The sequence below is a fragment of the Megascapheus bottae genome, chromosome 17 (genome assembly GCF_031878675.1).
Source record: "Megascapheus bottae isolate mThoBot1 chromosome 17, mThoBot2.hap1, whole genome shotgun sequence".
Taxonomy (NCBI): domain Eukaryota; kingdom Metazoa; phylum Chordata; class Mammalia; order Rodentia; family Geomyidae; genus Megascapheus; species Megascapheus bottae.
In genome coordinates, this window is record NC_143525.1 from 51,433,739 (window position 1) to 51,447,759 (window position 14,021).

Consider the following 14,021-nt stretch of genomic DNA (forward strand, 5'->3'; position numbering starts at 1 on the left):
TGTGTGTGGTGTGTGTATGTGTGTGTGTGTGATATGTAAGTGGTGTGTGTGTGTGTGGTGTGTGTGTGTGTGTGTGATATCTGTGTGATATGTGTGTGTGATATGTGAGTGGTATGTGTGTGTGGTTTTGAAGCTGGGAACAACAGCAGCTCCTGTCCCCTCTACTTGGAAAGATCAGCATTTAAGGCCAGTTCAAGCACTAGTCAAGTCAGTTATATGGGAAATGTAAATAGGAAAATCACGTCCAAGGTCGTCTAGGGAAAATGTGAGAGCCAACGCACCAGAAATATGACTGAATTCAAACCCCAAGGCTGTCTCTCCTCCACACCACCAGAAAAATAAAGAGGAATAGCCCTTCTAAAGTGTGATGGCTTAAAATTCCATCTCTCAAGGAAGCAGAATAAAGAGGACAGGGAGGTTGAGGCCAGCCTTGGCTATGTAGCACAGCCCAGAGCTCATGCATAGAGTGCTTCCTTAGTACAAACAAGGCCCTTTGTCCTGTGATCCCCATCACAGGACAAAAAAGAAGAAAGAGCAAAAAAATTGGGGGGGGGTAGAGGGGGAGGAAACGAGAAAGGTCTTTTGGACATTAAAAAGTCATGAGCATGCCATACGTGCTGTAATCCTAGCTCCTGAGATCTGAGGACCATGGTTCAAAGACAGCCTAGACACAAAAGCCCATAAGACTTATCTCCAGTTAACCATCAGAAAACCTCAACTGGCACCATGGCTCAAAGTGGTAGAGTGCTAACATTGAGCTGAAGAGCCCCCAGGGACAGCACCAGGCCCATAGTTCAAGCTCAAGGACTGAAGTAAATTAATTAAATTAATTAAAAAAAAAAAAAAAAGACCAACAAGCTGGGTGCGGTGCCTCATGTCTGTCATCCTGGCTACCCAGGAGGCTGAGATCTGAGGATCATGGTTCAAAGCCAGCCCAGGCACTAAAGTCCATGAAACTCTAATCTCCACTTAACCACCAGAAAAAATGGAAGTGGCGCTGTGGTTCATGGGAAGGGCAGTAGCCTTGAGCTGAAGAGTTTAGGGACAGCGCCCAGGCCCAGAGTTTAAGTCCTACAACTGACCCAAAAAAAACCAAAACAAAAAATAGCAAACACTCTTCTACCTTTTCCTGTCTTGGGATAGAAGACTTAATCTACCCAGAGCAGTCTGTAGACTTATGTCACCCCCATCAAAATTCCAGTGTATTTTGCAGAAATATCATGAGATTATTATTTGGAATCTCATGGACTCACAGTAGTCAAAACAAAGCTAAGCAGTTGCATTCCTGTAATCCCAGCACTTAGGAGGTAGTCAGGATTGTATGTTCAAGCCCTACCTGGGCTGTGCCGTGAGATTCTGTCTCCAAAAAGGCCACCAACAAAGTTTGAGAAGCAGGGGAAGGAAGCAGATTAAAAATGTATGCCCTCCTTACTCCATAGTTGAGAAGAGAAGGTTGTAGCAACAGCACAGGAAGGATTAGATTCTGTAGAGAGAAAGAGGAAGACAGCTTCAACCACAGGAAAGGAGGAGAGAGGCCGAACACCATAAAGGAACCAACCAACCAAAAGCAGCAAGTGAGTGTGGTAGAGCTGTACCGTGATTCCACCTCTCCCAGGACAGTGGTCCACCAGCAAAGCTGGCAAGCATGCGAAGCAAAAGGAAACTCCTTTCACTTGTGGATCTGAGTCTAAACTGGTATAGCACTGGAAGGTGGTGTGGAGGTTCCTCAATGAGACAGAACAGACTTGTCACCAATTATTATTCCACCATTGATCATAAATTAGGAATCTAGATCAGCATCCAAGAAAGATTCCTGAAAAACAGTGCTCACTGTAGCTTTGTTTGTCGCTTGGCAATAGCCAAGCAGTGGAGTCAGCTGAGGTGCTCAACGTCAGATGAGTAGATAAGGAAAATAGGGCATATGTATGACATAAAATATTATTTAGCCATGAAGAAGAATGAAATCATGTCACTTTCAGGAGAGTGGATAGAACTGTGACATAAGCCAAGCCCACAGTGCCACATACCGCCCATTTTTGGTTTCACTCATTTGTAGAACCTAGCTTTTATAAAGACTACTGTGCGTGTGTGTGCGTGTGTGTATGCGAGTGCATGCATGCACGCATGCGCACGCGCCACATTCCAAGCCCCGTTAGCAGTTTTCTTGGAGGAAACTTCCTTAGTTAATGTTCATGTTGTGTGGTGTTTTTGTTCTGTTTTGTTTGTCAGTCCTGGAGCTTGCACGCAGGCCTAGGCACTCCTTCAGCCTCTTTGTGCCATATAGTACTAGCCACAGCTACACTCCAGCTTTTTCTAAGTAATTTATTGGAGATAAAGAGTCATGGAGGGGTCTGGGAGTTTGGCCTAGTGGTAGAGCACTTGCCTAGCATGCACATAGACCCGGGTTCCATTCCTCAGTACCACATACATAGAAAAGCTGGAAGTGGTGCTGTGGCTCAAGTGGTAGAGCACTCAAGGAAATCCTAAGGACAATGCTCAAGCCATACGTTCAGTCCCCAGGACCAGAAAAAAGAAAAAAAAAAAAGATACATGGAGGGATTGGGAATGTGGCTTACTGATGGAATGCTTGCCTATCATGTACATAGCCCTGGGTTAGATTCCTCAGTACCACATACATAGAAAAAGTTGGAAGTGGTGCTATGGCTCAAGTTGTACAGCACTAGCCTTGAGCAAAAGAAGCTCAGGGACAGTGCCCAGGCCCTAAGTTCAAGCTCCAGGATTGGCAAAAAAAAAAGGGGGGGGAAGTCATGGTGGGACCAGGAGTTTGGCCTGGTGGTAGAGTGCTTACCTAGCATGCACAGAGACCGGGGTCCGATTCCTTGACACCATCTACATGGAAGAAAGCCAGAAGTGGTGCTGAGGTTCAGTGGTAGAGCTCTAGCCTTGAGGAAGTTCAAGGGCAGTGCTCAGGCCCTGAGCTCAAGCCCGGGACTGGCAAAAAAAAAGACAAAATCAAGGACTCTTCTACCTAGGCTGGCTTTGAATCCTAATCTCATCTTCATCCTCTTGAGTTGCTAGGATTATGGCGTGGGCCACCAGGGCCTTTTTATAATCGCATTTCAGCAGCTCTTCCTCTTTCTCAGTGCATATGGATGCTCTGTGGAATGGAGCTGAGTGTCCCAGGGACAGACAGCCTGGAGTCAAGGGGAGGCCTAGAACAAGGCTCCACCTGGCCCATCTTGTGTGGGTTGTTGCCTGGCTCATTTCTGGGTGTGGGCTAGAGGACCTAGCTTGTGTCCTGGACACCCAGGCCCCCACCTGATCGTCAAGGTGGGTCTGGTCCCCACTCAGCCCTGGGAGGAGCTGAGCACACTACATGCCATACCCTGTCTCTTCTACCTTACTTCACAGGAATGGCAGGTGCTTCTGACTCTCCTCCTCTCCCCACCTCAGAGCAAATTAAAGAAGCCCAGGATAGCCAGGTACCAGGGGCCCACGCCTGTAATCCTAGCTACGCCGGAAGCTATACACAGTATCTTGGTTGGAAGCCAGCCTGGGTGGGAAAGTCCATGAGAATATGTATGTCCAGTTAACCACCAAAAAGCTGTAAGTGGAGCTGTGGCTTAAGTGGTAAAGCACCAGACTTGAGCAACAAAGCTTAGTGATAGTGCCTAGGCCCCGAGTTCAAGCCCCAGGACTGGTACTCACACATAAAATCACAATGCAATATATGTTTCATAGTAGACTAAAGCAGTGACCTTTTCTTCCTCCTCCCCAGCGCTGCGAACTCCTGCCCATCCAGTCCCCGGGGAGCAGGGTCTTCAGGGTACAAAATGGGCCGTGTGATACCATCCGACCTCAATTTAATAGCTGACAGCTCACAGCCAGAAAACGAAAAGGAAGCTTCCGGTGGAGACAGTCCAAAGGTAACTGTTTTGCAGTCTTCACTGGCCTTGTTCCGTCTGTCTGTCTGTCTGTCTGTCTATCTCTGCACACCAGAGCCGTGGAGAGTGGTGCATCCTCCTGTGTCAGTGATGTGGCCTCTCCATGGGTCTGCTGGGGAATTTGTCTCTCGTTGGGATTTTTTTTTTGTTAATTCTAACTTTTAGTGGTATTAGGGTTTCACTTAATGTGCTTGCTGCTCAGAGACTCTCTGCTTGAGCCGTCTTCGTAGTCCCTTTTGCACTGGTTTTAATCATGAAGGTGAAGTACAGCGGGACTGCAGTTGTGTGAGTCAGGTAACGAGTGCAGTTCTCTGTGGACGGTGTCGTGTTGTCCTCCCGTCCCTGCCCTTCCATTGTTTTCACTGGACTGAGATCCTCCTATTTGCTTTCCTCGTGGCTGAGATGACAGGCGTGAACTACACACTCAACTTTTCCCCCCTGGTTTTTGCTTGAACTCAGGGACTTGGTGCTGTCCTGAGCCTCTTCTGCTCAAGGCGAGCACTTGTGGCACTTGCACTACCACAGTACCACTTATGGCCTTGTCTGAGTGCCAAATGGCAGTCCTTAGATCTAGCTAGGATTACAGGTGTGAGCCCCTGGGCACCCTCACTGTATTGAATCTTTAAGGAATATATAGGGAAATCTGGGCGCAGTCCTAGCCACTCAGAAGGCTGAGATCTGAGGATCGCGGTTCAGAGCCAGACTGGGCACTAAAATCTGTGAGACTCTTATCTCCAATTGACCACTAGTAATGGGGAAATGGGGCAGTGGCCTTGAGCTGAAGAGCTCAGGGACAGCGCCCAGGCCCAGACCCACCAAAAAAAAAAGAAAGAAAAGAAATGTATAAAGAAAGAAGGCAGCACTTCAGCGCCGAGCGCTGTCACGTGGTGTCCTATCCCGTGCCCAGCCCTCCCTGCTGCCACCGGAACAGTTGGTGTGCTGTAGCTAACCACTCAGCTAGTTTAACTTGATGTTTGTTTGTTTGTTTGTTTTTGCCAGTCCTGGGCTTGAACTCAGGGCCTGAGCACTGTCCTTGAGCTTTCTCAAGGCTAGCACTCTACCACTTGAGGCCCAGCACTACATCCAGCTTTTTTTTCTGTATGGTACAAGAAATCAAACCGGGTCTTTGTGCATGCTAGGCAAGCACTCTACCACTAGGCCAAATTCCTGGCCTTAACTAAAAAAATTTTAAACTTTAAAATTGCACTGTATTTTGAAATTATTCACTCTTCATCCCTCCATCTTTCTATCTTTTTAAATTTTTTCTCTACACTTTTCCTTTGTTTCTTCCAGGTTTCTAAAATTATTTTATAATAAAGTACTTTTAGAGAATCATAAAGCAGTAATCCTGAATTTTTAGTGTTAAGATTATGCTAACTTTAATATTTTTTAAAATGCAGGATGATTCAAAACCTCCTTACTCCTATGCACAGTTGATAGTACAAGCAATTACAATGGCTCCTGATAAACAACTCACCCTAAATGGAATCTATACACACATCACAAAAAACTACCCCTACTACAGGACAGCAGACAAGGGCTGGCAGGTGAGTCCACTCAGTGTTTCTTTGTTTCTTTTCTTTTTTTTGCCAGTTTGGTAGACTGAACTCAGGGTTTGGGCACTGTCCTTGGGCTTTCTTTCCTCAAGGCTAGAGCTCTACCATTTGAGCTAAAGCACCACTTTGGCTTTTTCTATGTATGTGGTACCAAGGAATCGAACCCAGGGCTTCATGCATGTTAGGTAAGCACTCTACCACTAGGCCACACTCCTCACGCCCCCTCCCCCCCTGCTTTTTTTTTTTTTCTTTTTAGCCAGTCATGGGACTTGAACTCTGGGCCTGGGCACTGTCCCTGAGCTCTTCAGCCCAAGGCTACTGCCCTACCCCTTGAGCCACAGCACCACTTCCTTCTCAGTGTTTCCTTGTCTGGCAGATGCTCCTCAATGCCTGTGGCGTTTGGGATGTTGGTTTTGCTAAATCATATGTACGTTTGGAAAACAGAGTGAGAGGAGAAAGGTGCTGAGACAGGCCAGTCGCCCAGGGTGGCCTGCCTTGTGCCTCTTCCCTGTGGTCCTCTGTGATATCCACTGGGCACACAGTACACCTTACTAAGTAAAGGGTACGTTTGGAATATAGAACATTGAAAACATATTAAAAGAGAGCCCACTACATAGTCGGGAATGGCTGTAGAATTCCTTTGAGGCTGACGAATGAACAGTTATTTTAAAACCTGTTGTTGAAGCCAGGCACTAATGGTTCATGCATATAATCTTTTGTACTCAGGAGGCTAAGATCTGGGTATCGCAGTTCAAAGCCAGCCTTGGCACAAAAGACCATGGGACGCATCTCCAACTAACGGTCAAAAAGCTGGAAGTAGCCAGGCACAGTGGCTTACACCTGTAATCCTAGCTGCTCTGGGGGCTGAGATCTGAGGATCGAAGTTCAAAACCAGCCTGTGCACAAAAGAACCTGAGGCTCTTATCTCTGGTTAACCTCTAGGAAATGAAAGAGAAGTAGGGCTTGGCTCAAGGTGTAGGGTGGTAGCCTTGAGCTGAAGAGCTCAGGGACAACGCCCAGGCCCAGAGTTCAAGCCCCACGACCTGCAAATAAAAAAGCTGGAGTGGCTCAAGTGGTAGCCTTGAGCCGCAAAGCTCAGAGACAATGACCAGTCCTGAGTTTAAGCTTCAGGATGTGAGAGGAGATAGTGAACATGCTACTGAAGCCAGGCACTAGTGGCTCTTTCCTGTGACCCTAGGGACTCAAGAGACCGAAAACCAGAGGCTCCTTTCCTGTAAGTGCAGCTTTTCTATGCAAAGTTCTGATGATGTGAAATACCAGCCGCCTGGGACTTTGAGTAGCGTGTCTGTGTCTGCCTGCCTGCCTGCCTGATGATATTCAGGGCTTCATGCTTATTCTGCCGTCGCTTGAAACACAGCCCCACTTTTGACTTTTTGCTAGTTAATCGGTGATAAGACCCCTTAGATTTGTCTGTCCAATCAGGCTTAGAACCAGAATCCTCAGATCTCAACCTCCTGAATAGCTAGTATTACAAGTGTAAACCACCAGTGCCCAACTGAAGGGTTTCATTCCAAATGGAAACCCATTTGGCAGTATGAATGCATGCGCTCACACTTCTCTGTGTGTGTGTGTGTGTGTGTGTGTGTGTGTGTGTGTGTGTGTGTGTGTGTGTGAGAGAGAGAGAGAGAGACAGACAGACAGACAGACAGACAGGATCTTACTGTGCAGGACCAGACTTATCTCCCAACTCTTGGTCCTTATTCTGGGATTATTTGTTTTTTTCCAGTCATAGGGCTTGAACTCTGGGCCTGGGCATTGTCCCTGAGTTCTTCAGTTCAAGGCTACTACCCTACCCCTTGAGCCACAGTGCCACTTCAGATTTTCTGGGGGTTAATTGGAAATAAGAGTCTAAAGAATTTTAGTGCCCTGGCTGGCTTTGAACTGTGATCCTGAGATCTCCGCCTCCTGAGTAACTAGGCGTTAGCCACTGTGCCTGGCTGAATTTCTGTCTTTAGAATTAAAAAAGATAGAAAATGAGTAAACCATACATTCTAAAAAATAGAATAAATGTAATTTCTAATGCTAACAGAGACAAGACAATTGTCTTTTTATTTTGATCATAAAAGCTAAACTTTTAGTACGAAGTCATGATGGGAAGATTTGGTAACTGTGGAGTCACTGGCATTGATCCAGTTATTCTGATTGAAGACATTTCTTGATGTTTCTCGTGTACATAGCTGAATACTGCACGTGTGTGTGCGCTAAACCTGCCACCGGGTTGCCATCCTGAGCTCCTTTGCTTAAGACTAGGCTCAACCACTTGAGCCACTGCTCTGTTTCTGCCTTTTTGCTGATTAATTAGAGATAAGAGTCTTAATGACCTGGGGCCAGGACTGTGACCTAGTGGTAGAGTGCTTGCCTAGCATACATGAAGCCCTGGATTCAATTCCTTGGTACCACATACACAGAAAAATCTAGAAATGGTGCAATGGCTCAGGCGGTAGAGTGCTAGTCCTGAGAAAGCCCAAGGCCCTGAGTTCAAGTCCCAGGACTGACCAAAAAAATACATAAAAATAGAGTCTTAAGGACCTTGATGCCTGGCCTGGCTCTGATCCTAGCCCAGCAGCGGTGCAGAGTGGCTGTGACCACAGCCAAACTTTTGTGGGCACATGTGTCATGTGGGGCATCCAGTTTGAGGAGCTTTCCATCTCCATCTCCCTCTACACCTGCGAAGTGTGTGTGGCCAGGGTGCACTCACCTGTGTGTGGCTGGTTACTGGAACTGCGCAAGTCTCAATGAACACTCTTGTTGATCAGCAGTTCCCCAAGTCAGCAGCAGCCGGGCCAGGCCCTTCCTGCTCCCCACACTGTAACTCAGGTCCACTGGCAGCAGAGGCCTGGCCCAGCCCCAATGGTGTCAGGTGGTCTGGCTCTGCATTTAGTTTCATTGTTGCCTTTGACAGTTGAGAAGTTCAAGCCATGGTGGCCACTCTGTTTGAAGGCTAATTGGGGCCAGCCATCCATGGCTTATAGCCTACAATCCCACCACTCAGGAGCTGATCAGCAAGCCCCCTGTTTGAGGCCAGTCCAGGCAGAATGTCTTTAAGATGTCATGCCGCCACCCCCAGGGCGTGGCGGCATATGTGCACATAGGAGATGGAGGTTTGGGCTGTCCTGGCCAGAGACCAAAATAAGTAAGTGCGAGTGTGACTTGTCCTGCTAAGTGTATGGCTCAGACTGTGGAAGACCCGGAGGTGGACTTTTCACACAGAATATTGGAGTAGGAGTTGAAATTTATTCCCTACGCTTTGGAGCTGTGAGACTCAACTAAGAAACCAAATGGATACACTTTGCAAACAGAGCCAAGTATCTATTACTGGTACCCGTCACAATTTTTAGCCTCTGTTGTATACTTTATACTTGATTCTCTCTTTCCTCCCTCCCTTCCTCCCTTTCTCCCCTCTCCTTCCCTTCCCACCTCCCTCCCCCCCCCCCAGGCTGGTACTTGGTCCTGCCATGTAGCCAGTCTGGCTGTGCCTCCTGCCTCAGCTACCTTCATGCTATGGTTATAGGTTGCAGTTAAGTCTTGGTCTCCCCCTGGAAAGGCTGCTGAGGGCAGTGAATGTGTACTCGGCTTCCTGTTGTGGAAGGAGGTACATTTTCCATGTTGTGCGGGTTTATTGCTTCCTCTCTCTCACACACAGCAGAAGGGTCCAAGCCCACTACGAATTGTTCATTAAGGGGCACAGGGCTGTCAGCCTGCAGACGTTGCAGTTCTGCTCTTTGGGGTACTAGCATGGCACGTTTTGACTTGAGAGCAAAGCCTTATGTGAGTTCTGTGTGTCTTATGTCCCATAGAATTCAATTCGCCACAATCTCTCTCTGAATCGCTACTTCATCAAAGTGCCGCGATCCCAAGAAGAGCCGGGCAAGGGCTCCTTCTGGAGGATAGACCCCGCCTCCGAGAGCAAGCTGGTGGAGCAGGCCTTCCGGAAGCGGCGGCCCCGGGGGGTGCCCTGCTTCAGAACTCCTCTGGGGCCGCTCTCCTCCAGGTAAGGGGCGAGCCCTCAGTGCCCCGGGCCTGTCAGTATCTTTGGTGCTCACTGTTTCCTCCCAGAAACTCGGGCCCTGGCAGTGCCTCTTGGTGAGTGTCTGTTGTTTGGAAGAGGGTGTTCAGAGCACCTAGACACACCCTTGGACGGCCTCAGCTGCCAAGGCGGTGCCACAGAGTTCCTCCCTGCTTAAACCTCAGATCAATATTGGTGTGCCTGGTTTTTAAAAACTATAGCTCCAGTACTCTCCTCTTCCCAAAAGAGGAAGTAGGCGTGGCATTAGCCTCAGGAACCTGCCGACGTACCCAGCCTACAGATCCACTCAGGTCACATCCATGGCATTGCATGTGTGGGTCTAGGACAAGGGACACTGAAAAGTGAGCCTTTTAAGTCACGAGCGGCCTTTCTGAATGCTGTAAAACCCACTGTCTTCTTTGGTGACGCAGGAGTGCACCAGCTTCTCCCAACCATGCGGGGGTGCTATCTGCTCATTCCAGTGGTGCCCAGACCCCCGAGAGCCTGTCCAGGGAAGGCTCACCAGCCCCCGTGGAGCCGGAGCCGAGTGGCGCACAGCCCAAGCTCGCAGTCATCCAGGAGGCACGATTTGCTCAGAGTGCACCAGGTACGGTGGAGCAGAGGGTTTCTGCCCGCACCCATCCTCGGGGCACAGCGCTGGGGGCTCTGTTGGAGGCAGTGGAAAACCAGAAGCATTGTGAACGTTTAAAAACAGGAACGTGCTGGGCACAGCTTATGCCTATTGTAGAAAAAAATATAGCAGGACACGCTGATCAGAAGCCAAACAAGTATCTGCTTAATGAATAGACTGTTGCAGCTTCTTTACAAAGCCCTAATATACAGTAAACATCTAGGATCACTGTTTGGAAGTAGCCCGGGCAGGAAAGTCCATGAGGCCCCTTCTCCAGTTAACCACCAGAGGCCATAGCGGGACTCTCTCTCGCTCACGTGGTAGAGTGCTGACTTAAGCAAAGCGGCTCAGGGGAATGCCCCGACCCTGATTTTGAGCTGAGCTGCAGGACTGTCACTAAAAAATAAATAGATCTTTGCCTTGAACTTTTTATTATTGTTATAAAGACGATATTCAGAGGAGCTACTTTTGTTTTTTTTTTAGACAGAGTTACCCTTCCCTCTTCCAGTTCTTTCCTCCCATCTGCACCCACAAGTTGTAGAGTTCATTTTTCGGCAGTCTCTGTTGAGGACCACTGCTGCATTTGTTCACCTTTGTTCTTCCATTTTTGTGCCCCATCACCCTCCCAAAGACGTAAATGAACATATGAACATGCAAGCCAAAAGGAAAAACGGGCCAGGAGTTTGGCCTAGTGGTAGAGTGCTTGCCTAGCATGCACGAATACCTGAGTTCGATTCGGAAAAACAAAACAGCAGAAAACACTTGTCTTCATTTCCTGGCGTTAATTTTGATAAGTACTACTTTGCATCATCAGGGGCATGTTGGCAGGTACCTTGTGTTCCTCTCCTGACAGCGTCCTCCTTTGGTCTCTGTGTGAACGCAGAGAGACCGGTATAATTGACCATGTCCCCTGTGGAATTCACATCTAGTTTCCACATAGAAGACTCTGAGCTTGGCTTATCTCACCTGACACTTCTTCCAGGTCTCATTCTTTCCCAGAGAATGTTTAAATACAGTTTTATTGAGGAGTTGTTCACCCAGCTGCCAGTGGCTCGTGTCTATAATCCTCACTAGACCGAAATCTGAGGATCACAGTTCCAAGCCAGTCTGGGTGGAAAAGTCCCCAAGAGACAGTTATCTCCCATTAATCACTCAAAAACTGGTAGTGGAGGGCTAGGAGCCTGGCCTAGTGGTAGAGGGCTTGCCTAGCATGCATGAAGACCTGAGTTCGATTCCTAGGTACCATATAGATAGAAAAAGCCGGAAGTGATGCTGAGGCTCAAGGGGTAGAGCTCTAGCCTTGAGAAAGTCCAAGGACAGTGCTCAGGCCCTGAGTTCTAGCCCAGGACTGGCAAAAACAACAACAACAACAACAACAACAACTGGTAGTGGAGTGGAGCTGTGGGTCAAAGTTATAGAGCCCTAGCCTTGAGCAGAAGATTCAGGGACCCTTGAGCACCCAGGCCCAGGGTTGAACTGGGTCCAAGCCCCCGCTCTCACACGAAAACAAAAGGAAGTGTATGGATTCTGTGTTATGTAGGACTGGCCAGTCCATACAGTCCGAGGTGGCTCTGCTGGTGAGTAGTTGGAGCTACGGCGCCCTTCCCCCTGCCCCACAGGCCCTACGTTATCGTTACTGTCCTCATCACCTTTATTTATTTTCCCAGTCCTGGTGCTTGGACTCAGGGCCTGAGCTCTGTTCTTGGCTTTCTCAAGGCTGGCGCTCTACCACTTGAGCCACAGCACTACTTCTGGCTTTTTCTGTGTGTGTGGTACCGAGGAATCCAACCCAGGGCTCCGTGCATGCTAGGAAGGCACTCTACCACTAGGTCACACTCCCAGCCCTGTCTATCTTTCTTTAGTCCAAGCCCTCGAGCCACAAGGGACAGAGGCATAGGGCAGTCCCGTCTGCGTTTGAGTGTGGTGGACCCTGGTGAGAATGGACGCCCCCCCGCTGTGTGAATGAGGGCTAGGAATTCAAATGCCCATCAAGATAATAACCTCTCTCCATACTGGTGATGTCCACTAAAACACTGATGCCCTCAGTGTTCAGGTGGGGGAATGGGGTGTGCACCTCAGCCCTGCTCTTGTCCTCCTTCGCCAGGCTCGCCTCTTTCTGGCCAGCCCGTCTTAATCACTGTCCAGCGGCAGCTGCCCCCCGCCATTAAGCCGGTCACCTACGCGGTTGCCACCCCAGTGACCACCTCCACCTCGCAGCCACCCGTCGTGCAGACTGTTCACGTTGTCCACCAGATACCAGCCGTGTCAGTCGCCAGCGTGGCTACACTGGCCCCAGCCAATACGTACACGGTTGCTGGACAGGCTGTGGTCACTCAGGCAGCAGTGCTGGCCGCTCCTAAGGCAGAGCCACAAGAGAATGGAGACCACAGAGAGGTCAAAGGTGAGCAGGGCGGGAGGGGCACCTGTCCACCTGGTCCTGTCCTGTGGGTGGGGTGGGGTGGGTGCTGTTTTCTTGCCTACAGTGCTGGGGCCAGGATCCTGAAGCCTTGCGCAGTCCAGGACACTGGCCTATCTCTCCAGACTTCCTTGTTGACTGGTTTTAGACCTGCTGCACCTGCTCTTAAAACCAGGCAGTCATTTTTTGGTGGGGAGGGGAGCTGGAACTCAGGGACTAGGTGCTGTCCCTGAGCTTTTCATTTAGTTCAAGACTAGATGCTCTGCCACTTGAGCCCAGCCCCACTCCCAGTTTTCTGGCGGTTGATTAGAGGTAAGAGTCTCACGGACTTCCTTGCCCAGGGCGACTCAGAAACTCTATCCTCGGCTCTTAGCCTCCCGAGTAGCTGGGATGACAGGCGTGAGCCACCGCGCCTGGTGAGACGGTGAGATGCGTGTCGGCGTTCCTCTGACACTCGTGTGTGCTGCCTGTCTGGTTTCAGTGAAAGTAGAGCCTGTTCCTGCAGTTAGCCATGCCACGCTGGGCGCGGCTGGCCGGATTCTCCAAGCCTCCCCCGGCACCCCTGTGCAGACCGTCACCATCGTGCAACAGGCGCCTCTAGGCCAGCACCAGCTCCCCATAAAGACTGTCACTCAGAACGGGACCCACGTGGTGCCCCTCCCCACCGCGGTGCACGGCCAGGTGAACAGTGGTAAGAACGCCCACCCTCGCCGAGCGGCCGGGAGGTGGGGGGCTCATGGGGAGTGGGCGCCGCTCCCATTCTGTTTCTGTCCCACTTTGTGCGTGGAGGATGCAGTGTGTGGATCCTGGGAGCTGGCCTGAGCTTTTTCGTTCAGTGCTGGTGCTCTACCACTTGAGTCAGAGCTCCACTTTGGGCTTTGGGGGATACTTAGAGATAAGATTCTCACAGATTTTCCTTCCCAGGCTGACTGCAAATTGCAGTCCTCAGACCTCAGTCTACATTGTAGGAAGCACAGACGCAGCAGGTCTGGGGATTGGAAGAGAGTTGGTGGCTGGGGCTTCTGTTAGACTAGGGCTGTCTGGAAGGTGAGAGGACACACCCACCGTCTGGAGGAGGACCGAGGAGCAGGAGCACGGGCTGGCTGCAGTGAATGCAGCTTTGAATGCGGCTGTGCCGTGTGGCGTTCCATCTGCCAGGTGGCCTTGCTCTTCACATGGGGTAGCTGGTTTATGTTTGCAGGTTTTTGACACCTCTGAGGAATGGACAGTGGAAACAGGGAATGATGCCCTTCTGTGTCCAGCGTGGACACTGGACACAGTGGATTACACCTGTAATCCCAGCTACTCGGCAGGAAAATCAGATGCTGGCCTCTAATAAACTACTTAGAAGACGTCAGAAGTGGCACTGTGGCTCAAGGGGTAAAGCGCTAGCCTTAAGCATAGAGAGGCTGGGGACAGAGCCTAGGCCCTGAGTTCAGGCCCCAGGTCCAGCAAAAAAAAAAAAAAAAAAAAAAAGGAGAAGAAG

At 49.7% G+C, this 14,021-nt stretch overlaps 1 protein-coding gene across 3 annotated transcripts in view; it reads left to right on the top strand.

Moving 5' to 3' along the window:
• The window catches only part of Foxk2 (forkhead box K2), a 30,398-nt gene that overhangs the window by 12,586 nt on the left and 3,791 nt on the right, over positions 1-14,021 (top strand). For all 3 annotated transcript variants that reach the window (XM_090351430.1, XM_090351431.1, XM_090351433.1), the window contains exons 3-8: positions 3,740-3,887; positions 5,306-5,452; positions 9,280-9,473; positions 9,920-10,095; positions 12,224-12,520; positions 13,017-13,226. In XM_090351430.1, the coding sequence (XP_090207556.1) occupies positions 3,740-3,887; positions 5,306-5,452; positions 9,280-9,473; positions 9,920-10,095; positions 12,224-12,520; positions 13,017-13,226 (1,172 nt within the window). The remainder of the gene's footprint in view (positions 1-3,739; positions 3,888-5,305; positions 5,453-9,279; positions 9,474-9,919; positions 10,096-12,223; positions 12,521-13,016; positions 13,227-14,021) is intronic.